The sequence below is a fragment of the Prionailurus viverrinus genome, chromosome B2, assembly GCF_022837055.1.
Source record: "Prionailurus viverrinus isolate Anna chromosome B2, UM_Priviv_1.0, whole genome shotgun sequence".
Taxonomy (NCBI): domain Eukaryota; kingdom Metazoa; phylum Chordata; class Mammalia; order Carnivora; family Felidae; genus Prionailurus; species Prionailurus viverrinus.
In genome coordinates, this window is record NC_062565.1 from 3,404,053 (window position 1) to 3,429,916 (window position 25,864).

The 25,864-nt window shown below is 52.1% G+C and overlaps 1 protein-coding gene across 9 annotated transcripts; it reads right to left on the bottom strand.

Moving 5' to 3' along the window:
* Positions 1-654: 654 nt before the first annotated feature.
* LOC125166574 (butyrophilin subfamily 2 member A2-like) lies at positions 655-25,837 on the bottom strand. Of its 9 annotated transcripts, none has more exons than XM_047860469.1 (8): positions 25,735-25,837; positions 12,739-12,853; positions 12,166-12,453; positions 11,097-11,444; positions 5,143-5,424; positions 3,614-3,795; positions 3,068-3,215; positions 655-1,951 (listed from the first exon to the last, which is right to left on the bottom strand). In XM_047860469.1, the coding sequence occupies exons 3-8, from the start codon at positions 12,248-12,250 to the stop codon at positions 1,329-1,331; spliced, it is 1,668 nt and encodes a 555-aa protein (XP_047716425.1). In that variant the 5' UTR covers positions 12,251-12,453; positions 12,739-12,853; positions 25,735-25,837; the 3' UTR covers positions 655-1,328. The 9 variants fall into 9 exon arrangements, with proteins under 9 accessions (XP_047716425.1, XP_047716426.1, XP_047716424.1 ...); XM_047860470.1 differs by lacking the exon at positions 25,735-25,837 and adding an exon at positions 14,201-14,219; XM_047860468.1 differs by lacking the exon at positions 25,735-25,837 and adding an exon at positions 13,136-14,135.
* Positions 25,838-25,864: the final 27 nt, after the last annotated feature.

A 25,864-nucleotide genomic window follows, 5' to 3' on the forward strand; every position in this document is an offset into this window, starting at 1 on the left:
ATAATATAATGTTTTTGCTCTCAATCTCTCAAAGTTTTCAAGATAGCATGACTTGTGATACTCCAACACTGAGTACAGCAGCAGCTGTGAAGGTGCAGCCCATCTTTTAGGAGAAGCCAGACATTAGACTTGCAGAAACCTTAAAGAATGCCACATTTCTCAATGACATTTATTTTGCTTTGGAAACAAGTGGTTTTTCATAAAACATGTTTTTCCTATTAACTTATCGGTGGTTTATTATTGCTATTTTCATATAAATTATAAATACAGTTTTTAAATGTTTCAGTTTCAACCTTCAATGCCATAAATGTTCACAGATATAACCCAAGTGAGCAAGACTCTTTGGGGTCCTCAATAATTTTTGAGGTATCTTACTTAAGTGGCCTGAGGTCAAAACATTGGAAACTGCTGCTTTGCCCACTGAACCTGAACCTTGCGATCCCCTCGGGGCAGTTCTCACCAGCTCAGCTGCGACCTTAACCCTTAAGCCATACTCAGTCACTGAGTACTGACTCCCAGTTTATTTTTTTTTTTTATTTTTTTTTATTTTTTTTTTAAATTTTTTTTTTCAACGTTTATTTATTTTTGGGACAGAGAGAGACAGAGCATGAACGGGGGAGGGGCAGAGAGAGAGGGAGACACAGAATCGGAAACAGGCTCCAGGCTCTGAGCCATCAGCCCAGAGCCTGACGCGGGGCTCGAACTCCCGGACCGCGAGATCATGACCTGGCTGAAGTCGGACGCTTAACCGACTGCGCCACCCAGGCGCCCCAGTGACTCCCAGTTTATTGAGGGGACACCCGAGCCAGGCCAACATGAGTCTTCATTTTTCATCTTTCTTCAGCTCAGTTCTAGGTTAGGAGTGCAATCTGGAAATCTCCGGGTGGGGGGTGGGGAGGAGGGATAGAAATGGGACCACCAGCTCTCCAGCCCCCATAGCTGTAACTGAGGCTGGACAGCACCCAGGCCCTTGTCCCCTCCCACCCCCCAGGCTTGGCTTCCCTGTCCCTGACCTCCTGTTATGGTTTCCCTCCCCTTACAGTGGGTCCTGTGTCCCTCACCCCGAGTCCACAGAGCCTGGTGCCCGGGCATCAGGCTGACTGTGTCACGCTGATGTTAAAACCCGTCACTGTCTCCCGCTTTCTTCAGGTTGGGAGCCGTGTGGCAGCACGGCTCTGAGACCGGCCCGTGCCCCCGTGGTCACCAGCAAATGAATTGGGAAAGCAACAGCCTAATGAGGGCCAGGCAGGGCTGGGCCTGAAGAGGGTGTCCAGGCGGCCTCTGGAGAAGGTTCTTCACATGACCCGTTTCCTGCCTGCTGGGGGCCTCTACTTGGCTCTGAGACCAGAGAACTGACCCTGGTGGCTGCGCTGGGTCCCCGTCCTGTGAAGGATCAGGCCGCCCTCGGGCACCGCGACCCCCCGGGCCCCTGTGAAGGGTGGGCAGATGAAGAGGGGGCTGTCATCAGACCCCAGCCTGAAGAAGGGTCTCAAGGGCCCAGAGAAGGGTGAGCGGGGACACGTGTAGATGTGTGACCGGTCCCTCATGTTATAGAAGGAGATATCTCCAGCTTCGTAGTCCAGAAAGATGCCCACGCGGCGAAGGCGCTCTTTCAGGGGGAGGATCTTCTCGGGGGAAGACAGGACCCGGTATTGGTTTCCAAACATCTCCAGGGTCCAGAAGCCATTCCGAGGAACTAGTAAGGCCTCTCCTTTCCTCTCGACATTGTCTCTACAAAGCCCCAGAGCCCACACCATCACGTTTTCGACCTCCACCTCCCAGTAGTGCCTCCCTGAGGAGAAGCTCTCCAGGCCCAGGACACAGGGCCGGCAGTCGAACCTCTCGGGGTTGTCAGGCACACTCTGCCTGGAGGGGCCTCGCCTCACGCCTCTCCGGTCCTCTGTCAGGAACAGCTCAGGATGTGCCGTGTCTGGGTCTAGGACCACGTCAGCTGCAGAGGAAGTCTCCCGGTTAGGTCTGGGGTCTCGGGAGACGGTGCTGTTCCCGGACCCCAGAGAGGGCCCAGGAAGGTGGTGGGAGATCCCCGTGGGGAAGGCCCCCTGCACCTGCTCCGGGGCAGGAAGCCGGCTCACAGACTTCCTGAGGCGGCCGGTCTGTCTCCCGAGTGAGGGGACACTGCCTCAGGCCGGGGACAACCCTAAACAGTGGGGGAACTTTAGCAAATGAACTGAAGTTAGTGGCCCCTGCTTTCTGTCATCATCCTCAGATCTGCCCCCTTGTCTATTCAAGACGGAAGGTGTCTGGGACTCTCTTTACCTAGGAGGTTCCCAAGCGGGGCCTAAACCAGCCAAGAGGCCCCCTCTCCCAATGAAGCAGTTAAGGCCAGTTTTTCCCTGCCGATTCCTGGGCGGCAAGAGGTCCTTTCACGGGTTGGGTGTGTTCCACCAGCTTAAACGGGCAACAGCTGATTGAAGTGACTCACAAGGGCATCCTTCACAGGGGACAAAGACAGGAGAAGGTCTCCACAGGCCACCCTGCTTCTGCTCTATCAACACGGGTGTGAAGTCTCCATCGGTGACCTCTCCGGACACGGGGAACGCTTGGGCCCCCTGCCATCCCGCGGACGGCTCCGTACCACGGCTGTCAGTACTCAGCCCAGCTACATTTCTATCGCGTTAAAGTGACTTTCTCCCTTCCCCGCGTTGTTGATACGCCTGACTCTGACAGTTTGGAAGTTCACCCAAAGAGGAAAGGTCTGAGGACCATGGGATCTGGTACGGCCTGGACTCCTTGGCGCTTTGGAGCACAAGGGGAGAAACCAGCGGAGGCACAGTGCTCGTGGGGATGAGGCATTAGGATCCTGTCCCCACCCCCCCCCACCCCCCCGGCCACCCCTCCCTTCCCTCCCAGGCCAGACACACAGTAACCTGGGAAGCAGAAAGGCGTTTCTTAAGGGCTGGGACCCAGGGCTGCGGGGGTTACTGCCAGGGAGCTGACCCCAGCGCCCCCCCCAGCTGGCCTGCACCCCAGTTTGTGTGCGCTAATCGGCCCCGGTGGCTGGCCAGCGGGGAGGAGTTGTGGATGTGAGGGGGCGTCGGAGGCTCACCGGCATGTAGCAGGGTTCTTCTCCATCCTGCAACAGAGGGACAGGCAGAGGTGAGCTCCGGGAGGGGGAACAAACGGAGCAGAGCACCGACGACGGCACGGGACACGTCAGGAAATGCCACACTTACGCAGTTCTTCTTGAAGTTGCTCTGAAAAGTAAACAGACGCACGTGAGTGTCCTCAGTGGAAGAAATAAGAGAATTTGAGTTTGAATCAAACGAGGAAGGACGGGCCTTTCGTGGACACCACGGGCCCCCTCCCCTCCTGCCTATGGGACTGTCAACGTTCCACAAACAGTCTGCGAGCCCGGGGCGGGCCTTCTGAGTGTTCATGGGGTTTGCTTCTGTTCAACAAGACAGGCCTGTGGGCAGGGGGGTGGCGGGGCCTCTGCAGAGTGGGCGCAAGCTGCGAGGGCGGGGCGGGTCACAAGGTGCCACCGTTCCCAGCCCCTTGCTGCCGCCTCTGTTTCTTGCCTCCCTGGGCCCGGGCTTCTAGCTGTCAGAGCTGTGTCCCTCTGTGACCGTGACCTGTCCTCCAACTCTTTTACCTCTGATCTCACGTTCTTTCTCTTTTTCCACATCTTCTTTCTCCAGTTCCTGACATGCAGTTTCTCTCTCTTCGTTCTCAACCTCTTTTTCCCGGTGGACCTTCCTGGCGAGACAGAGGACTCCAGTGACGAGGAGCAGCAGAGAAGGCGGGAGGGCAGCGAGGCCCGCCATCCGGGGGAGTCTGCTGGGGGGCAAGGATTCTGAAAAGGGAGCCCGAAAAGCCCCATGTCGTGAGAAGAAGGAGCCCCAGGATGAGAGAGCCCCATTGGAAGAGCTCCCTGGGGTCCCTGCGCTGCCGCCTTCTCTCTCAGAAACCCCAGAGAGGGCCCCTGACCCTACCCCGGCTCATCCCGCGGCGATCCCCGGGGCTGGGGGCCCAGGCGACAGAAAGGCAGCACACCTGAGTCACCGTGGGAAGGATCGGGGTGAACCGAGCTAACTGGCCACCACCAGGCACAAACTACCATCCCTTCCTTCCTGCCTGAGATTTTGCAATCCCCTCTTCTGGGTCGCTGTCCATACTGTCTGCAGTCTATCCTCAGCACGGCAGCCAGGGCAAGATCATGTCACTTCTCTGCCTAAAACCTCGCAGTGTGTCCTATCTCACTTGGACCAACTCACTGACGTCGCCCCACCTGCCCACAAGCCACGCCTGCCCTTTGGGGTTCCCCCAAACCGCTAGACAGGCCCCTGCCTCAGGCCCTTTGCATGTGCTGCTCCTGCTTCCTGGGTTGCTGGGTCCTCAAATATCTGCCCGGTTCATTCCTCACTTGCCCGACCGCCATCTTTTCAGCGACGACTTCCCTGAGCATCCTCTTTGTAATTACAACTCCCCCATGCCCCCTCCCTCCCCCCAATTAATTTTCCTATGCTACTTATCGTCATCTGATATAGTCTGCAGTTTAATTAATTATTCACTTCTTGCCTTCTGCTACTCTAGAATGAGGGTAGGGATCTTTATGTATTTTGTTCACTGATTTATCTTTGCTTTCTAGCACAGGGCCTTGAGCACAGGTGATGCTTGCTAAGTATCCGTTCGACGAATGTGTGTGCATGTAGATAGAGTCCCGCCCACCCCTCGCTTCCCTTGAGAAATTCCACCGACAGGAAGGGGGACCAGGCAGCACCTCCGGGTGTAGGTAGCCACTTGTCCAGACCGTTGTCCACTTGTGACTGTTCTGAGTGTTTAAACATGGCCACGGGGGCCCCTGGCTGGCTCAGTCAGAAGAGCAGGTGACTGTTGATCTCGGGGTCATGAGCTCAAGCCCCACGGTGGGTGCAGAGATTACTTAAATACATAAATACACTTTAACAAAAATAAAACAATACAAATTGCTGCAAAGAAAAAACCACCAGATCGACCCTCAGAGAAGACTGTTTGGTTTTCCCCTTGGGATGAGGGGAGCGGCCTCCAGCTCCGTGGGGCGCAGGACCCCTCTGCCCCACGTTTCTACCTCCCCAGGCTCCAGTCTGTCCGTCTGAGGATTCTGCCTCCACCTGATGGGCCTCCAGAGGGCAGGGAACCAACCTGGAATGAAAATCACAGTTTCCTTCTCCTGGCCAAGCAGGGTGTTGTTGACGGAGCAGGACGCGTTCCTCACAGAGCCGTCCCTGATGATCACGGCCACGGTGACCGTGAAGAGGCCGTCGGCGTCCACAGTGTAAGCCTCCTCCAGGGCGGGCATGATCTCACCGTAAGGGTCCCTCCACACCGCGTGGGGCTCTGGGTACCACCCTACGGATGTGCACTCCAGCCGGATGCCCCCGTCCTCAGGGCCCTTCATTTCAATGAGGGGCTTGGAGCCCAGGCCTGGGGACAGAGACCAGGGCTCAGCTAAAAAGGCAACAACAGTGTCTTAGCCAAAGTGTCTTAGATCAGCCCCCAGTGAGGAGAGCCCAGGGAAGGAGACAGACGGCCAGCGGCCAGTGGCCAGAGAAACTGGTTATGCCCACAGCACCCTTGCCATGAAGGGGGAAGGAAGGGAGGGACAGAGGGAAGGAAGCAAGAGAACACCAGGAGACCAAGAGGTCAATGGATCGTGAGATCTCTGAAGACAGGATGACATGGCACTTTGCTTTGTGTTCTACCTATGACCCCATCACAGTGGCACGCATCCGTCTGTCTCCTAAGTGTTCGTTGACCGATTCGATTCAGTGAGAGGGGTTAGTTTGCTCACTGCTGGGTGAGAATGTGCACTCTGGCCTGAGACGGGCAGGTTGAGGATTTCACTTTCTGTCCTGGGAGGACTTCTCAGTAGCATTGGCTTCCCGAAGCTCCAGAGTCACATGACAAGGACAGAAACCTGCCAGGCCAGCAGAGTCTTAGGAAGCTTTTGACCTCGAGACACTGTCCCTTCTCTCCTGGCTAATTAGGGTTTCACATCACCGCAGGTCATAAGGAGCGGTTGGATTTTAGGAGAGTGGACAGAACTAGAATACGAAACCTACCCTTCCCCCAATTCAGAGAAGTTTACCTCCCGGGGGGCTTAGTCAGCGAGGCGAGTTCCTTAAGTCCCTCCACAACATCTACCTAGTAGAAAGATCTGGATGCTCGTGGGATCCTCGAGAAACAATATCACGTCTTCAATGTCAGCAGAACATCACACAAAATCCTGAGCCCAGACTTTTTCAACTTATTCTATCTTTAAAAGAGAATACTAAAAAAAATAATAATAATAAAAAAATAAATAAAAGAGAATACTAATGCAAGACCTGAAAACGCAGTCTTAGGAGACTTCTGCCCCATTAGCCAGGGGTCCAGCGATCATCCAAACTGTTTTACTTTATTTTACTTTATTTTATTTTATCTTATTTTATTTTATTTTTATTCATTTTAGAACAACAGGGCAAAATAAAATTCCAGTTTATTGCTGGACCACATTGTCTCATTCAAACTTCTAAGTAATTCATTTGTTTGGGCTAGACACCAAATTAAAAGGTAAAATTGAGACAAATTAAGAGGCAAAAAGACAAAATTAAAGCAGTTGCTTAAGCCTTAGTGCTACCTGCTCCATCTGATTTTTGCCAAGAAGAAAGAAACAAAGAAACAAAGAAACAAAGACTAGTTGCCTATGGAAAGGCTCACACAGAAACTCTGAAGCATGACAAGACTCAAAAGAATTGGGCAGGTTGGAAGGAAATTCTACAAAACTGGGTTCAGTAAGGGCGAGCATTAGACAACAGACTTGAGGACGAAACCAGCCAGCCAATTAACCAAATGAGAAAACAAGAAACGAACAAACAATGCCACAATTCAGCTCGGAGCGGGGCAGGCCAGGCCAGGGTCGCGTTTACAGGGAAAGGACAGAGGGTTCCCACCGCATACAAACCCATCCCGGTCGCCTGCGCAGGGCTGCTGTGAACAGAGTCAGAGCACCAGGGTGCACCAGGGTGAGAAATCTTCCTGCCACAATATTTTCTATAACTACATACAAGGTTGCCCTTCTCAGTAACAAAGATGGGGGCTCCTACCATCTGTGAATCGAGGCCTACTTAGGGGGGACCTCACTGTCCCCTAAGCCTTACCTCCATGGGTCTGATCCACTGAAATGCCATTGATTTATGTGTATCTTAAAGGCTTTTCCAGTCTTCAAATGTTCCTTTTTTTTTTTTTTTCAACGTTTATTTTATTTTTGGGACAGAGAGAGACAGAGCATGAACAGGGGAGGGGCAGAGAGAGAGGGAGACACAGAACCGGAAACAGGCTCCAGGCTCCGAGCCATCAGGCCAGAGCCCGACGCGGGGCTCGAACTCCCGGACCGCGAGATCGTGACCTGGCTGAAGTCGGACGCTTAACCGACTGCGCCACCCAGGCGCCCCCAAATGTTTCTTTTAAAATATAACACACTGGCCCCGACAGTGAGATCATACCTTAAAACCATTATTAATAAACTCCTAGAAATCTCGGCTTAAATGCCACTTCTATTCTGAAACCCTGCGAGATTCCTCTCGGTTCCATTCCCACGGCTTTCCCTTGGGGTCAGCAGGCTTGGTGATTAATCACACTGTAATGAACTCATCTGTACACATCAGTCACTCTCACTACGGTCAGTATTTGCTCAAAGGGGGGGAAAAAGGCAAAATCAATGTTTATCAAGACAAGGGATGTCCGTATGTCATAGTTTGCTGGACAGCCCTGGTGGATTCCAGTTGTCCCCATGCTTCTTACTCTCAAAATCAGAGAGTGTGAGTGACAAAGTACGTGGTCCCCCATCTAGACGCCAGGGGCCAGGTGCGGTGCCAGATGGGGCCTCGCACCGGGTCCCTCTGCCCAGAGGGGCACAGCTCACCCCCTCCGTTCTGCTTCTGCTCCATTGTCATCCTTGCAGGGAAGCTGGCTCGGGCCATTCTCCCCACCCCACCCCCCCCAGCACTCCCAACCCTTTCTCTGCTTTCTTTTCTCTACAGTGCTCACCACCACAGGATATAAGATCCAGTGTAATTAATTATCATGTTTATTGGCTGTCTGCACTCTCTAGAATGTGAGCTCTATGAGGGCAGGAAACTTGGCGTATTTTGTTCACTGATCTATCCTCGGTTTCTTGGAACAGTGACTTGAACATAGGAAGGGCTTGTTGAGCATTTGTTGGATGAACTTGCGAATGTCTATGACGAGAGGGAGCCCAAAGGTAAATTTTCCCACTCTGAAATTTTGATATCAGCAATTTCTTTTTTTCCGCTCATTCATTTTACAACTATTTTTAAAAATATATTTTAATGTTTATTTATTTTTGGGACAGAGAGAGACAGAGCATGAATGGGGGAGGGGCAGAGAGAGAGGGAGACACAGAATCCGAAGCAGGCTCCAGGCTCTGAGCTGTCAGCACAGAGCCCGATGCGGGGCTGGAACTGGAACTCACCAACCGCGAGATCGTGACCTGAGCCGAAGTCGGACGCTTAACTGAGCCACCCAAGCACCCCTACAACTATATTTTAAGTACCTACTAGATGTCAAGCAATCCACTAGATGCCGGAGATATAGTGGTGAATAACTGCTGGTGTTACTCAGTTCCTGATTGGTTCTGGTTGTGATTTGGACTATAAAGCTAAAAAAAAAAAAAATCCGGTGACAAAAGCCTGAAAAGGTACTCTGGTGCCGTCCACCAAAAATTTTCAGTTCGCCTGGCCACACGGTTGGGATCGCGTTTCCGCTCTCCTGTGCGGTGAAGGACGGGACTGGCTTTGGTCAATGAAATGTGAGTGTAAATAACATGCCGCCCCTCACCGGCAGAGGCTTTGTGAGCCAGGAGGGGATTTGCCAAGCTCTTTCCCTCTGCCAAGGGGAACTGCAAAGCTCCAGATCGCCGAGGAAGGTCCCTGTGAAGTCGAGCCCCACCTGACTCATGAGGACACGTTTCATGGTCAGAAACGGACCTTTGTTATTTTCACGTACTGAGTGCTGAGGGCTGCTTGTTACCAGAGCATCACCCAGCCTGCTCTAACACACACATCAAAGATGATTAAAAATTTGGACTGACCACAGGCTCACAGGAAAAGCTTGAAGAAGCAGATCGGAGGCTCAGAATGAAGACAGCGCAGGCATGAGATGATGAACAGCACTTAGAGCCTTATGCAGCAGGTTCATTTATCCATTCAATTACTATTCGTTCAGCACCTACTATGCCCCAGACATGGGCATACAACAGGAGCAGAATAGAAAAAAAAAAAAAATCCCTCTAGTGGAAGAGACATAATAAGCAAGATGAATAAGCAAAGTGCATACTACACCAGAAGGCTATACATGCTGAGGAGAAAATTCAGGAAGGGGAGTGAAAAGGGTCAAGGTCAGTGTTTGACCCTCCCAGTCATGAAAAGCAACTGACTAGAAAGAAGAAATGGGCTGGGGCGCCTGGGTGGCTCAGTCGGTTGAGCGCGGCTGACTTCGACTTCAGCTCAGGTCACGATCTCAAGGTTCGTGAGTTCGAGCCCCACATCGAGCTCTGTGCTGACCGCTCGGAGCCCGGAACCTGCTTCGGATTCTTGGTCTCCCTCTCTCTCTGCCCCTCCCCCGCTCATGCTCTGTGTCTCTCTGCCTCAAAAATAAATGAGTATTTAAAAAGATTTTTTTAAAAAAGAGAACGGATTGAATTCAAATGTGAAAAGCTTGTCTTCGGACCTGATGGCAAATGTATGGAGCACCACATACTATTGGTAAGAGTATATATTGGTACATTTTGGCAACCAAATTTGTCGTATCTCTAAAAGAGGAAGATGAGTATTTCCCATTATACAGCACTTCTGGGAACACGTGTCAGTTGGGGGTTTTGAGAGGGGGCATGTTATGAAGTGAACTATGCCCCTCCCCATTCACGTGTTGGAGCCCTCACGTCCAATACCTTGGGCTGTGAAGAGATCAGCACAGAGAAAGATACCAGGGGTGGGTCCACACAGGGGAAAGGCCACGTGAAGACACAGAGGGAGGACCACGTGAGGACACAGTGAGACGGCAGCCATCTGTAAGCCAAGGAGAGAAGCCTCAGGAGACACCAAACCTGTGGACGGTTCGACCTTCCTCCAGAACTGTGAGAAAATTAATTTGTGTCGCTTAAGCCGGTCTCTGGGGTATTTTGTTATGGTGGGCCGAATTCCCCCGGTCAGGAGAAGGCAGGGCTCTATTTGTCGATATGAGTAGCGGTCACATGGGTTACAGTTCATAGTAATCCGGTAATCTGTACATTCATGTTTCATAAGTTTTTCTGTATGTGGATTGTATTACACACTAAAAATGTCGAATTCAGGGGCGCCTGGGTGGCTCAGTCGGTTAGGCGTCCGACTTCAGCTCAGGTCACGATCTCGCGGTCCGTGAGTTCGAGCCCCGCGTCGGGCTCTGGGCTGATGGCTCGGAGCCTGGAGCCTGTTTCCGATTCTGTGTCTCCCTCTCTCTCTGCCCCTCCCCCGTTCATGCTCTGTCTCTCTATGTCTCAAAAATAAATAAACGTTAAAAAAAATTTAAAAAGGCGAATTCTAAAACAAGTTACTAAGGAGGACCCCCAGAGATCTCTGAGTAGGCATAAGAATTATCTCTAGAGGGGCGCCAGGGTGGCTCAGTTGGTTGAACATCTGGCTCTTGATTTCTGCCCAGGTCATGAGCTCGAGGTTCGTGGGATCGAGCCCCACGTCAGGCTGCACGCTGACTATGCAGAGGCCGCTTGGGATTCTCTCTCCCTCGCTCTCTGCCCCTCCCCCTCCCTCAAAATAAAACAAATAAACATTAAAAAAAAAAAGAACTATCTCTAGGGACTAAACATTCTCCCTGGCTGAAGGCTGTAGCTGAGTCCCGTGCCTACGTCTCGAGAACCGATGCCCACAGTGTAGCAGGTGGTCGATGCCCACAGTGGTCCTGGGGCAGGAGGAAGCCACTTTCCCCGCTTAAAGAGGATTCGAGGCACAAATGTGCTGGTCTGCCACGGGCCTGAGGTGAGGAGAGAAGCTTTCCCTGCGAGCGACACTGAAAAGGCAACCGAGCAAAATGAAAGGACACACCTGCAACCACCAGCCGCATGATGGCCTCATCGTAGGACCTGCCTTCTTGGAAGTAACAGTGGTAGATGCCATTCTCGTGTGCTGTGACGTTGTGTATGACGAGTGCCACGCTCCCCTGTTTGATGCCGTCGCTCACAAAGGTCGTCCTTCCTCGGAACTCCTCCAGCTGTTCCTCCCTTCTCTCTCGTCCACCCTTGTACACGAGCACTGCCCGCGAGAAGTGAGTCCGGAACCACCGCACTTCCATGTCCTCAGCGTTCTTCTCGGGGGACAGGTGGCAGTGAAACGTGGTGTCTTCTCCCACCATGGCCAGGACTGGGTCAGCTGGACCCATGACAGTAAACTGGGCTGTTCGACAGAGGAGCGGAATCAGACGGGGCACAGCCATCGGATATGGAAGGCAGGAAAGGAAGTAGATACTCTGGGGGGACGACTTAGGCTTTCCCAGGGCCCAGGGGCTTCCCGAGCTGCGGATTCTGGGGGCCGGCAGCCCCCAGCAGCCGAGGTCTGGGCACCAGACACCCGGTGGGGTTCTCCGCCCCTGGGGCTGCTCCTCCTTTGTGAACAAAGTACCAACAGCACATCCGAGGACCTCCCAGACCCCGTGTTTGCAGACACGGTCCATCCCCCAGTCTAGCACAGGGCCTGGAGTGTAGCCTCAACTTGAGCGAGTCCCAACTGTAAATGCAAGATACACGCGCACGCAATGCGGAGATGTTAGAATGTGAAATGTTGTCTATCTCACTGGGAGGTATTTCCCATCAGCTCAAAGTTCAAATAGCGCTAGTCGGGTTATTTGGAGTTAAGCCAGATACCCTATGAAAGCGCACTTCGTCTGTTTTCTTTTTTACTAGTTTAAACGTCGCCGCTCAAAAAACGCAAACCCTGTACGTGCAGCCCGCCTCTGGGGCTCTCACCGTGTTTCTCCTACCAGGCGGCGCTGGTGTGAAATCAAGGAGCCAGTGCAGAATGGAAGGTGCTTGACCCCAACTGCAATACCTCTTGACCCTCCCGACTCGGGCGTGCATTTTCCCCTCTGCAAGGCTGCGGGAGCTGGGGCGCCCCCTACCTGAGAGCAGGGCACACCCGCAGAGGAGCGCCAAGAAGAGGAGCGAGCCCCGCGCGCGGCAGCTGGGGGCGGCCGCGGGCTCCATCAGCGTCACCGACCAGGCACCCGGGAGAGTCAGCGCCCGACCGGAGGCCTGGGGGCACCAGACGTGGAGACACCGGCCGAGGAGACGGGGCCCCAGCTCCGATCCAAGTCCAGCTTTCCTGTAACCGCGGGGGGATCGTCAGCGCGCTCCACGCTGTCTCCGGGTTCAGGTACCTCCCGACCGATGGGCTCATTAGACGTTCCCTGGATTAAGCCAACGACACAATGATCGGGGAGGCAGTTTTCCGCCTTCCCCGGCTCACTTCTCCGGCCAGAGTTGAGTTTCTTCAGCTGTCACCTGATATTTTTCCATACCCTTCCCCTCCCCCCCCAAACCCCCCAGGAATCCCGGGGTGCGCTGGGAGGTACCCCAGGTACCCCAGCGGCTCCTCTCCCGGGGACCCTGCCACCCACAGAGTGGGTTCCCACCTACCGCCCCACCCCTGCCCCCAGAGGGGTAGCGCTACCCCTCCTCCCTCCCTTTCCTACCTTCTAGAATTGACTTCTGCGTTCTCTTTTCTCCTCTGACGCTCAACTAACTGATAATTTTCCTGTGGTCCGTCTTCTGTCTAATCTCATAGTCACAAACAGAGAACAAACCGCCCTGAAATCGGAGAAGAAAAAACAAAAAACAAAAAAAATTTCCCTTAGCCTTCCATTACTCGCCGAGTGCCCAGCGGCACGACCTGAGACTAACTAGGTCCACTCTGACCGCAGAGTCCCAAGACCTCAATGAATGGTCTAGAGCCCAGGATTGGCCGACGGTGGATGGGCCCAGCCAATAGTATCCCTGAGATCCCTGGTGAGCGATCACCAGTTACTAGGCAGAATACACAGACAGTTTTAAAATCTCACTGCTGCAGACAGCCTTTTGAGATGAGCTGACCTTTTAAATTTTCCTTTTCTTTTTTCCGGAAGCAAGGTAACCACCAGGAGAGACATCTGAGTGTGTAGCGGCTGGAGTTGGCGGTGATGAGGCAAACACAAGCAGCCCTCTTTCCAAAGCCAGAGGAATCTGTCCCAGTTGCTGGGTTTGTGGGGAGCAGGGAGGAGGGCACCGGAGAGAGAAGGAGGGAACGCAGGGAGGGGTGCAGAGGTAGTAAAGAAGGTGCCGTGGCCATTACGGGCGCCCTGTCATTCATTCAAAAACTATTGAGTGAGAGATGCTAAGGATGAGAGTTTGAGATGCTGAGTCACCCCAGGGAGGTGACATACCAGCGGGGACAGGAAGGTGGCACTGAACAAAGGCCTTCTCCTTGGGCGTCGCGCTCTGTCGGTCTGGTTGAGTCCAACATCCTCTACACCCACACGGGCCCCCCTCCCATGCCCCGCAGACCTCAGTCCGAGCATTGTATAGCTTTGTTCTAAAGTCACCTTCCCAAAGCACATCTCTTCATGTTTCCCCAAGGGCCCAAATGCTTCCCCGAAGGCCTCCAACTCCCTTCTGCTTCGATTCAAACCTGTGCAGCTAACACACCAGCAACGGCTCCCCTGCCTCCTACCCCGCTGCTGCCGGCCCAGCTCTCCCTCGCCCAGATCCTTCTCCACTTCCGCCTCTTGAATCCCTGCCCCGCCTTCTTGTCCCCTCCAAGAAGGACTCCAGGCGTTCCCGGTCTGGAGCGTCCTCAGACTCTTCTGACCCCCGAGGCTTTGCCTGTTACTATATTCCGTCCCGCGTTATCGTAGGTTAGGGACCTTGCACGTCCCCGCGGATAACTTGCACCCTGGGATTCCTCTGTCTCCCTCTCCCCTGCAAGTCCCAGCGGGGGGCGCCGCACACAGCACTTGTTCCGTGAGCGAGTGAAACAGCTAAGTGCCACGCCAGGCCCCGGCGGGCAGTCAGATGTGCAAGGCCTGCCCTCTGGCCTGGCCTGGGTGGGACGCCCCCACCAGCTCCAGTCCATGGTGGGGCGGGGAGGGGGCAGCGGGGCCTTATCACAGGGACGCCTACCGGAAGACAGGAAGTGAGCACGGCTAAACGGATGGGAGTGGAGGGAGGGCCGACGGATCTGATCCGGCATTCACTGCACTCTCAGGGGCAGAGCCTTGCAAACAGATGGCGTCGATGTCCAATCTCACCCCCCCCCCCCCCACCCCCTCAGGCGGAAGGTTCCCGCAAGGTGGCTCCCCAGGTGCCTGCTTTCCTTCTTCCCCACCTGAGAGCTTTCTCTAACACAAGGATGCTTGCTGCTTCGCATGTACACAGCCTGACCTGGAAGTGCAGGGGAGTTAACCCCCCCCCCCAGGGGCGGATGGGGCTGTGGGTAAATGGCCCAGGCTCCCCACCCCTGCTGCGAGGATTCTGAGAACACTGGGTGGGATTGAGCCCCATTGCCCATATGGTAACCAACTAGTTGAAGTATCCTTTATGCCATTTTTTCACTTGGTTGACTTTTTTCCCTTGTATTTATTTCTGAACTTGGTTTCCGGGGGGGGGGGGTGTCATTTCCCAGGTCGACGACCTCGACCTTGACCCAAAAGTCAGCTTTTGGGGCACCTGAACTAAGACGGAAGGAACGAGGTGGAAGCGTTGTCACACGCTTTGTCCAACAGTGAGAATGATCGTTTCTGGAGAAGGGCGCTCTGACGTCTGTGCCTGTTTTCTCTACGGAGTGACATTGCACATCCTGTCATGTGTCATTTCCTTTTCTGCGAGCTAATAATTTATATCCTGTGCTCATTTCTCTACTGGGCTGTTTTCCATTTGAAGGAGATGCGATTTTTGTGTAAGGTGTGAGTTGTATATATTCCCCCCCCCCCCGCCGTTTTGTCATGTTGTCTTTGCTGAAGGATCTACTATTCACCGCTTCTCGTCGCCTGTCACAGATTCTGGCCCACAGGCAACACGCAGGAAATGTTTGTGGGGGGAGACAGCTTGGTGGGGGAAAGACACATCTCTGGAGGGAGAAGGCTGGGGATTGCCGCTCTGTGTCTCACCGTCACTGCGAAGACACAAGTCACCGGCAGAGAATCGACATCCTCCTTGGAACAGCCGCTCTGCCCGAGGCAGCGCGGGGTGCTGACCTGTGACGCCGGTCCCAGGTCCCGGGCTGTCCCTGCCTGGCTGAAGGGGGAATTCTGATGATACAGGACACACGTGCCCCAGAGCTCTCTGCAGGCGCACAGACCCTCTCCGTCTGCAACCCTAGGCACCGCCGAGGCCGGCAGACTCTCTCCGTTGGCGGGTCTCCACTGTGCCTGGGGCTGGGGACACAAACCGGTGGACGTGCGCTCCAGGCGGATCCTGCTATCTTCATAACCCTTCGTTTCAGTATGAACCTCTGTCAGAACCCAGCGCCGGACAAGGAGCTGTGAGCCAGCGTTCTCGGGGCCACCAGCACCAGCAAGACTCAACAGGCATCGGAGGGGACGCTCACACTGGGAACTTCAGGAAGGGGTCCGTAGGGAGCTGTTCACAAAAATGCGGGATGGAGCTATACCCAGGGCCAGGAACAGGGGACCCGTTACCACCCACCCCTAACCCAAAGGGGAGGAGGCAGAGAGGCCGTTTTGGAGACCTAAAAGAAGGCGGTCGTGCAGGCAGGGCTCTCTTAAGAGGAGCCGTGAGCTGTGGAGGGGAGTGTGGCCAGCGAGCAGTGGCCCTGCAGGGACAGAGCCCGGGGGGGGGGGGGGGGATCGTGCGCCCACAGGGCTCCCTCCTCTCCCCTTCTTCCATCTTCTGCCCTGGCTCCCCGTTGACCGAACCCAGTCAGAAGCCACAGGCCAAGAGGGAGCCCTGAGGAGAAATGCAACCCTTGGACGTGGGCCCGGACTCAGTGTCCTGATGACCATAAGCGATTTCAGGGAACATCGACATCAGACGTTATCACTGTGACGGATCCAGACAAAAACGAGAGACCGCGCGACAACTGCGTCCGAACACGGAGAAAACCGTGAATGCTGTTCCACACCGCAGCCAGGCCCAGCCATCCTCCTGTCCTGGCTTTGAGAGACCGCTGCCCCTCCTCCAGTGACAGCTTTAGCCTCCTGAGATGCAGCCTTCCCCCAGACAGGATTTATGAAGACGCCCACCTGCAGGACCGCCCCTGCCCCACCTCCCTGAGAGCATCCCCTCCCTGAACCCTCCCCCAAATTCCCTAACACGAGCCCAGACTCCAGGCCACGTTTTCTCTGACGCCCTCTTGCTGAGACGGGGTTAGAGGCGTGGGAAACCACTTCTCCACCGCAGAGGTGTCCTGGGGGGCTTTTGATCCGAGAGCGGGCTCAAAGGCGTCGCAGAAACAAAGTGGGAAGGCAGCGCAGGCTTCCTACTCGTGACCAGCCGGGGAGTGGGGGGGGAGGGGGAGCTTTTGGGTGCGTCTGGAGCAGGAACTCTGCATTTGTCCCCAGGTCCCACAGAAAAAAAACGAGCAGGAGCCCTGGGTGGCCTTGTGCCGAGATGGTGTGTCTGAGCGGCCAGACCAGCTCTGGATGGTTGCTTACTTTGTTATAATCTATCCTGTTCATCCTCCTCTTCATTCGTATTTCTTTCTTTCTATTAAAAAAAATTGTAAGTGTGTATTTATTTATTTTGAGAGAGAGACAGAGAGAGAGAAAGCAAAGAGAAATTCGGAGAGAGAGAGAATCCCACTTAGGCTCCATGCTGTCAGCGCAGAGCCTGATGTGGGGCTCGAACCTGTGAGATCCTGGTCAAGAGTTGGATGGTTCATGGACTCCACCACCCAGGTGCCCCACTATTTATTTATTTCCGGCCCTGATTGTTTGTTTGTTTGTTTCTCGTGCCTTTTAAAGTAAGTTGCAGACATCAATGCATTCCACCCCGCCCCCCCCCCCCCCGTGACTTCAGCACCCCTGTCGTAGAACACAGTTCTGAAATGCTCAAGACACCGACACTGTACTTGAAATACGTGTAGGAGTAACTCGCAGTTTATGCTCTAAAATGATCAGTGGGTTGTGTTCATCTGGGCATCCTTGGCTCCTAAATGCCTGGCCATTCCCAGCCTTGTCGCCAGTCTGGCCCTAGGTACCTGGCCTTTCCCAGTAAGAGTCAGGAATGCCTCCAATAGGCCTTTGTGAGCAGGGGGCCTCGGGGACTGCCCCTTGGGATGCCTTCTGTCCAGTCTTTGACACCTGCTGGGAGAAGCGCTCCCTTCTCCACTGACATCACAAGAAGGGACTAGATGCTCTTGAGGACCTGTCCGACGACGTAGGGCCCCACAACCCCCTTGTGAACGAGTGAGGAACGACGGAGTTCAGAGATACAATAACAGGGGAGTGAGAGAGTATGAAGTAGCTTGGAATGTGGAAATCTGCCCTTCCAGGCCTCAGGCCGGGCTAACAGACAGGTTTGCTGAAGCCAACTGCCTAGTTAACAGGAAATACTGTTTCCTCCAAAGTCATGCTGCCCCAGCAAAGTTGCAAACAGCCCCCTCCTCTGGGCGCTTCCTGCTTTGTCACTGGGAAACTGTCTTTAACTTTCACAGTCTACCAAAAGCTTTGATGTTGGAAATCCTACCGATAAGAATGAAACCTTCTGGAGGATCCCCACTAGTTTGACCCAGAGAAGCAGCTTGATTTCCGAACTAGATGCTAAACTTCAGGTAAGGGCCCCCAAAGGTGCATTTCTGCCACCCAGATACTGGGTAACTAACATACCAGAGCCACTGACTGTTGGTAGGGTCATGTGTGTGTTCTTGGCCCAGGCACGTTGATCATAATATGAATTTGCCAAATCTTTCTGATGTTTTTAGATTTTTTTTTTTTTAACTAAGCTCCATGCCCAACGTCGGGCTTGAACTCACAACCTTGAGATCAAGGGTCACATGCTCTACCCACTGAGTCAGCCAGGAACCTTTGGGTTGGGGGCTATTTAAAGAGGGGTGTACCAAGCCGGGAAAGTGAGGAAACTTTTGGAAGTCCTACCTCCCTGAGGAACCATTGCTATTTCTATGTATTCTAGAACACGGAAGGTATAATATATATATATATATATATATATATATATACCGCTTCGAGTATCGTTAGTCGCTGTAACAAATATATTCCAAAATATCAGGGGCTTAATTCAACAGTCATTAACGTCTTGCTCACATCATTGTCAGCACGGTTGCCCCTGGTTGGCAGGTAGGTTTTGTTGTGTGACTCCTTTCATCTGTGAGTCCCCATCCCTGACAGCAGAGTCCTTCACATGCGGCCGGAGAGAAGAGAGAAAGTGGCTTTGGCCCAGAGGTAACCCACCTCACCTCCACCCATGTTCCCTCGGTGAGAATCAGTCCGTGGACCCACCTAGAAGCAAGGGGTGCTGGGAAACGTATTCCCAGGCCAGATGGCCAATTACCAGCGACAACTCCATTCTGTGGGAGGAAAACCCATGAATTTTGATGGACAGGTTTCTCAGCTTCCGTGGGGAAAGCTGTTATTCAGCGCACGCCTAAAACAACAAGCCCCACTGTCCAATGATCTGCTGTGGCGAGAGCAAAGAAATCTTGCAGACTGTCTCTTCTGCTTCTATTTTTGTTTGTTTATTTGGGGGGCTATTGTTAACCCAAAGAGGGGTGCTCTCCAGAAATGTTGGTCTCAGCCCCAAGGATGGTAATTTCTAGCTGGCAGAGTCAGAACACTTGAAAAGGCTCATGGGAGGTGGGGGCGCCTCGGTGGCTCAGTCGGTTAAGCATCTGACTTCTGCTCAGGTCATGATCTAAGGTCATGATCTAACGGCCAGTGGGTTCTGGCCCCTCGTCCGGCTCTGTGCTGACAGCTCAGAGCCTGGAGCCTACTTGGGATTCTGTGTCTCCCTCTCTCTCTGCCCCTCCCCCGCTCACACTCTGTATCTCTCTCTCTCTTAAAAATAAACATTAAAAAATTAAAAAAAAAAGAGAGAGAAAAGAAAAAGGCTCATCGATTCATTGAATGGAGCACATACCTTTAGACCCTATTTCTGTTTTAAAAATAGACTGTCCCCGAGGCCAATTTGTGGAATTTGAGAAGTTTGACTTCAGGATATCCAGTCTCCTCTTGGTACTCAGTTTCAGATGCCCAGGGCCTGCTGACTTTTTAACCCTATCCCTTATCAGACAGACTTCTGTGAGGCAAAGTCTCTTGTATTTCACATTTGCATACTTGAGGGAAAATGGAGTCAGTGCCTGAAAGACAGGGTTTGTGCCCAAACCGATGGTTGAATAAAAACAGAGATTAAAGAGAGAGAGAGAGAGAGAGAGAGAGAGAGGATCATTATCTACCTTACAAACTCATCTGCTCTCTTATATCGCATTTGAAATTTCTTTTACATTGCATTTGCAATCTGTGATTTCTAATTCTTGGATAACAGGCTATCTCCCTCATGAAATAGATTTCAGGCAATAGTGAGCAGGTTGGAGATAAAGTTTCAGGTGCTAGGGAGTCTTCTCAGCCCTGGGATTATCCTTCATCCAAATCAGGCCCTGGAGTTAAGCCTGTTTTCCAGGCTTTCCCTGGGGCAGGAAGAGCAAGGACCCTCTCTCTTCAGGTCCCCACCCTCCAACTTCACGTTCAGCAAGATGATTCAGCTGCTCAGATTCACAAAATAGGAACCTCAGACATGGACAAACTAGTCCCCCACCTGATCAATGGCAAGGATTTACCATTATATATATAAAAAATAATGGTAATAATATTTACTCTATAGTGGGTGTATGCATATTAGACAGGTTTCTCTTGGTTTTGTTTTTAAGATTTTTAAAGCTAATTTACTTATTTTGAGAGAGAGAGAGAGAGAACGCTCGCAAGCAGGGGAAGGGCAGAGAGGGGGAAAGAGAGAATCCCAAGCAGGCTCCGACAGGGCTCGCACTCATGAACCCAGAGATCATGACCTGAGCCAAAATCAAGAGCCCGATGCTTAGACGCTTAACCAGCCGAGCCACCCAGGCGCCCCCAGACAAGTTTCTATTGTAAGGATGCCTCAGATAAACACCGAACATCTCGGGCGATTATATCAACATTTATTTTCTCTTCTGTGGGTGTGCAGGTGTCTGGGGTATAGCTGGCCTGCGTGTGGCCGACTGGGTTGGACTCCAGGCTGGACATGGAACTCTGGTCAGCTTAGAGGTCTCTTTATTCTGACAGCAGGACCTACAGGACTCGGGTGTCCCCCGTCCCGGCAGGTGGCAGAGCTAGGGAGCCACGCCACACCCCGAAAGCACATTCGGAGCCCTGGAGCATTTCCCCAACCTTCTGCTGGCCAGGCCCAGAGGTAATGAGCAGGGCATCGCACAGACACCCGCCTGGAGCGGGGACCTGGGGGCAGGGACCCGTGCCGCACAGGAGAGCCCTGTCCGCAGAAGCAGCATGCGCTAACCAACGCACGCACGCACACACGCAAGCACGTGCATGCACACGCGTGCACGCAGGCACACACATGCAAGCACGCGCACACGCCAGCACGCGCGTGCATGCACATGCACACTTATGCACGCACGTGGGCACACGCAAGCGCACACACGCGCACACGCATGCACCCCCCTCCCCCCAATCCCACCACCAAAGGACACACAGTCGAATCACTATTCTCGTCGCCGGCCACTGGGCCATCCGCTCAAACCAACTCTGGAAAGTCATCCCCGCTCCTCCTGTCCTGGTACCACCAGCATCGAGCCCACCAGCGAGTCCTGGCGGGGCTACGTCCAAATAAACCTGATTTACATTCTGTGATTCCGTGGTTACCACGTGGTCCAAGCCTGCATTTCCATCTCCGTTTTTTGAACAGTCTCCCTCCTCCGCACTTGGCCCCAGGTACCCACACATTACAGGAGAGGGAGGTTCGACATGGCAGGCTCCCCCCAGATCCCCCAAGGGTTCTTGTGTTAGAGTGGGCAGTTAGTTACTGACAGGATGCCCGGAGGCCAGCATGGAGGAGGCTGTGCCCAGCTGCAGGGAGGGTCAGAGGCCTGTCCCGGCCTCACTCCCTGAGAAGCCCCATCATACCAGATGGCCCCAGATGGCGGCACCAGGACAGGAAGCCCCCAAGCAAGCGAGGAGGAAACCCCCCCAAATCCTGCTTCCTGCTCTAAGTTATATTCTAACCCCTAGTTAACAACTGTTTAAAAAAAAGGTAGAAACCCCAACCCCCAGGGCGCTAAGCTCCCTCTCTCTCTCTCTCTTTCTCTCTCTAGCTCACCTGCTCCCTTATCATGAGAGTGCACTTTTCACTTTAGTAAACTTTCCTGCTTGTGTCGCCTGTCCGTTGTGCTATGTGTCTGTCCTTGAATGCCTTCTCATGACAAGACAAGACCAAGAACCTTTGGTGACCCCTTCAGGTCTGGCTGGGTCAAGGGTCCAGGGTCCGGGCTCTCCCCAGTTCATCCAGCAACACTTGCAGCTTAAATAAGACCCAAATCCCTTGCCATTCTCCAGAGCATGCCTCCCTCACTGAAATAGGGATCTCAGTGGCCTGGGTGGGGACCTTATTAAAATGCAGAGTGACTCAGTAAATCTGGGGTGGGGCTGGAGACTTAGCATTACAAAAAAAAAAAAAATCTTTTTTTAATGCTTATTTATTTTTGAGAGAAAGCCAGAGACAGAGCGTGAGCAGGGGAGGGGCAGAGAGAGCCGGAGATACAGAATCGAAGCAGTCTCCAGGCTCCGAGCTGTCGGCACAGAGCCCGATGCTGGGCCCGAACTCATGAACCGTGAGATCATGACCTGAGCTGAAGTCGGACGTGCAACCGACTGAGCTCCCAGGGGCCGGGAGACTTGAAATTTTCAGTGAGGTTGGTGCGTGCATTAGGCTCCCGGACCCCGGCGGGGGGGCACCCTCTGTGGTCTGCCCCCCACTTTCTCTTCGGCCACACCCCTTCCAAGGCCTTCTCTCTATTCCTTTTCCACTGAAGGCTTTCCTGCTCCAAGGACTCTGCCCCCTCTGCCTGCACACTCTCCTCTCAGCTCTGCACTCGGCTTACTCCTCCTCAGTCAGGTCTCAGCTCAACCGTCACCTCCTCAGATGAGCTACTCCTGACCACCCCATCTTGCTGGAGGGTTTCTCAACCAGCACTGTCGACATCTTGACCCGGCCAGTGGGGAGCTGTCCCGTGCACTGTAGGACGTTTAGCAACATCCCTGGACCCTCCCCTCTAGGTGCCAGTAGCCCCCCACCCCCCATTAATAATCAATAATGTCTCTGTATGTCGCCAAATGTTCCCTGAGGGGGTGCAAATCATCCTCAGTCCCCGGCTGCCGCCACCGTTTTATTTCCTTCATAGGTTTTGTTTACTGGTTCATTGTCATTGTGCAGTGTGAACTCTGTGGTGGTCTTGGGCCACCTCTTTCTCTGGCGCTTTGAACAGTGCCTGGTATATTGCAGGTGCTTGGTGACTATTTGTGCAATGGAACGATGAAGGAATGCATTTTTCTTCCCAAATGAGCACTTCATGATTCGTGCCCTGCCATTTTATAATTCGGCAGAGTGCTGGGAAGGTTTTCCTGCCGTTTTTTTCAGCATCTTAAAAAAATTTTTTTATCAAGGGAATTTTCAAACACACGCAGAAGTAGAAAGAATCGTATAAGGGATCCCTCAGCCGTCCATCCCCGGCTTCAGCAACCTTAACGTTCTGCTAGAATGGAAAGTATTCATCTCTCTGCCCTCACTTTTCTCCCCACACACCATGCGATTTTACCCATAAGGATAAATCTTTAGTAGTTAAGGACGTGTGGGGCGCCTGGGTGGCTCAGTCGGTTAAGTGGCTGACTTTGGCTCAGGTCGTGATCTCGAGGCCCGGTCATGATCTTGCAGTCTGTGGGCTTCGTAGGATTCTGTGCTGACCGCTCTGAGCCAGCAGCGTGCTTCGGATTCTATGTCTCCCTCTCTCTGCTCCCCCCCCCCCCCCCCTGCTCACACTCTGTCTCTCTCCCTCAAAAATAAATAAACATCAAAAAAAGTTTGTTTTTTTTTTAAAAATAGTTAAGGACTTTTTTCTTGCATAACCACAATGCCTTTATCATGCCTAATAAAAATTAAGTCTACTGTAGTTTCTTTGAGTCACCTAAACCCAGTCATACAGAAGTTTCCCCAATTGTCTCAAAAATGTATTTTTACAATTGGTTTGTTCAAACCAGGGTCCAAACAAGGTCCGGTCATTGCCACTAAATGTGTGTCACATTCAATGGTGTGTAAGGGTAGGGATGAAAACTAGCTTTATTAACTGCTAATTGCTGCTTACTCTTTTACAGGCACGATGCTACTGTTTTATAGATGCATTATTGCATGGAATCCTTAAAACTCCTCTTTTATTTTTTAATTTTTAAAATATAATTTACTGTCAAGTTGGCTAACATAAAGTGTATACAGGGTGCTCTTGGCTTCAGGAGTAGATTCCCATGGATCATTGCTCACATACGACCCCCAGTTCTCATCCCAACAGGTGCCCTCCTCAATGCCCATAACACATTTTCCTTTCTCCCCCCACCCCCCCCAACAACCCTCAGTTTGTTCTCTGTATTTAAGAGTCTCTTATGGTTTGTCTCCCTCCTTCTTTGTTTGTAACTATTTTTTCCCCTTCCCTTCCCCCATGGTCTTCTGTTAAGTTTCTCAAGATCCACATATGAGTGAAAACATACGATATCTGTCTTTGACTGGCCTATTTCACTTAGCAGAATACCCTCCAGTTCCATCCACGTTGCTGCAAATGGCAGCATTTCATTCTTTCTCGTTGCCGGGTAGTATTCCATTGTGTATATAAACCATATCTTCCTTATCCATGCATCAGTTGATGGACATTTGGGCTCTTTCCATAATTTGGCTATTGTTGAGAGTGCTACTATAAACATTGGGGTACAAGTGCCCCTCTGCATCAGCACTCCTGTATCCCTTGGATAAATTCCTAGCAGGGCTATTGCTGGGTCACAGGGGAGATCTAGTTTTAATTTTTTGAGGAGCCTCCACACTGTTTTCTGGAGCAGCTGCACCAGTTTGCATTCCCACCAACAGTGTAAAAGGGCTCCCTTTCTCCACATCCTCGCCAGCATCTCTTGTTTCCTGAGTTGTTAATTTCAGCCACTCTGACCAGTAAAACACCACTGTTAAATAGTACATGGTGAGTTCATTCTACAGAAGAGACATCTGAAGCTCAGAGCCACCAAGTAAGCTGCTCTCCTCACAGACAGAGGAACAGGGTCTCAGATCTAAAGCCAGATGTCTCATCCCAAAGTTTCTGCTTGAAACTGCTATGCTGTTTTGATTCTGCATGATAATAGAGAAAACAGCAGGCGATCATTTAGGTTGTAGATGTTATAACACAAAGGAAAACATTTTCAAGGAATATTTTTGACCTTATGGAAGGAATGCACAATACATTATGCCACCAGCTGGCTGTGACCATGATGTAACATAGCAGGTGTATTTCCGCTATACGGTGAAACTCCATGCTTAATCTCCAAAAATGACCAGCCGAAGAATTCAAAAAGGATTTGTTGAGTCACTGGGCATCATTCAATACAGGTCAGATTAATTTCTGGGTAAATTTTAAGTTGAACCATAAAGTTTGATATTTGAAAAGAATTCTAAACCTTGGCCACCTGAGATGCCCACAAAATGCAGAAATCCTCTCAAGTACATCCTTCACCGGCAGGCATCAGATCTCTGCTTAACCCCCCCCCCCGAACCCCCCCCCCCACCAGATTGGCGGCTCATTACCTTACAAGAGGAACAAGGCTAATTGCGAGAAAGCTTTTTCCCCTACAGTGCAACATCCTCGTACCTTTTTTCCGTGTTTTGTTGTAGCTCTGCTCTGTGAAGCTAAAATATTAATCCAATCTCTGAAACAGTATAGCCCCAAATGTCATGATTATAGTAATAAACTCCCTGTCTCTCTCAATTTCTTTCTTTATTGTTCACACTTAGGGAGCGCTCGCTAAGGCCATGCTAACTCATTTGTTCCTCATCAGAACCTCGAGGTGGCGCTGCTGTTCTCATTTTACAGATGAAGAGACTGCTCGGAATCCTTCCTGATCACTCCCGCCTCCCCTGCCTTTATCTCTCTTCCATGTTTATTTTTTTCCGCATAACATATGGGTCACCATCCTTGCTACGCGCGTTCCTAGTCTATTTTCTCTCCCTCTCACTAGCGCCGACTCCAGGAGACCAGACGATCCGTAAGGTTTGGAGCCCTGCTCTAGCCTTTTGTCTCCGTGTCTGAGCTCCGACAGGAGGACTGCCCCCTTGGCATGTTGTCCAGAATAACCACAGAAATGGATTTAATAAAACTGTAAAATACTGGGAAGGTCTAGCACTCTTGATATCCTCACCCCGAAAATGTGCCTCCTCATGGATAGAGCAGGCTTTCTGGTTTTAATCCACAATATTTCAGGCTGAAAATAAAAGTGTTAGGAAAAAATGAGACAGTATCTATAACACGTTGTTAAATGTGGCAACAAGGAAACTACAGACCCCAAGTGGAGACACTTGGGCGGAGTCACCAAACCAGGGCTTTCTTTATACCTAGCCTGAAACTGCAGTTTCAACCTCCCCCAGACAAGCAGTCTTAACTGGTCACTTACGAATTTTCTGGTCTCCACCAACGAGGTAATCTGCTACAGGGGCCTCTCCATCCGCCACCCCCCTCGCCTAACAGAAGGTGACTTTGCGGGAAGCAACCTTTCCTTTTCTTTTGCTAATAACCGCCTGGCC

Excerpts from the sequence above, each read along its gene's own strand:
- LOC125166574 (XM_047860469.1), bottom strand. The coding sequence starts at position 12,250 with ATGGAGCCCGCGGCCGCCCCCAGCTGCCGCGCGCGGGGCTCGCTCCTC. Across the intron at positions 11,445-12,165 it reads CGGGTGTGCCCTGCTCTCAG|CCCAGTTTACTGTCATGGGT; the intron begins GTAGGGGGCGCC and ends TCTGTCGAACAG. Across the intron at positions 1,952-3,067 it reads AAGAACCCTGCTACATGCCG|CTGACGTGGTCCTAGACCCA; the intron begins GTGAGCCTCCGA and ends CTTCCTCTGCAG.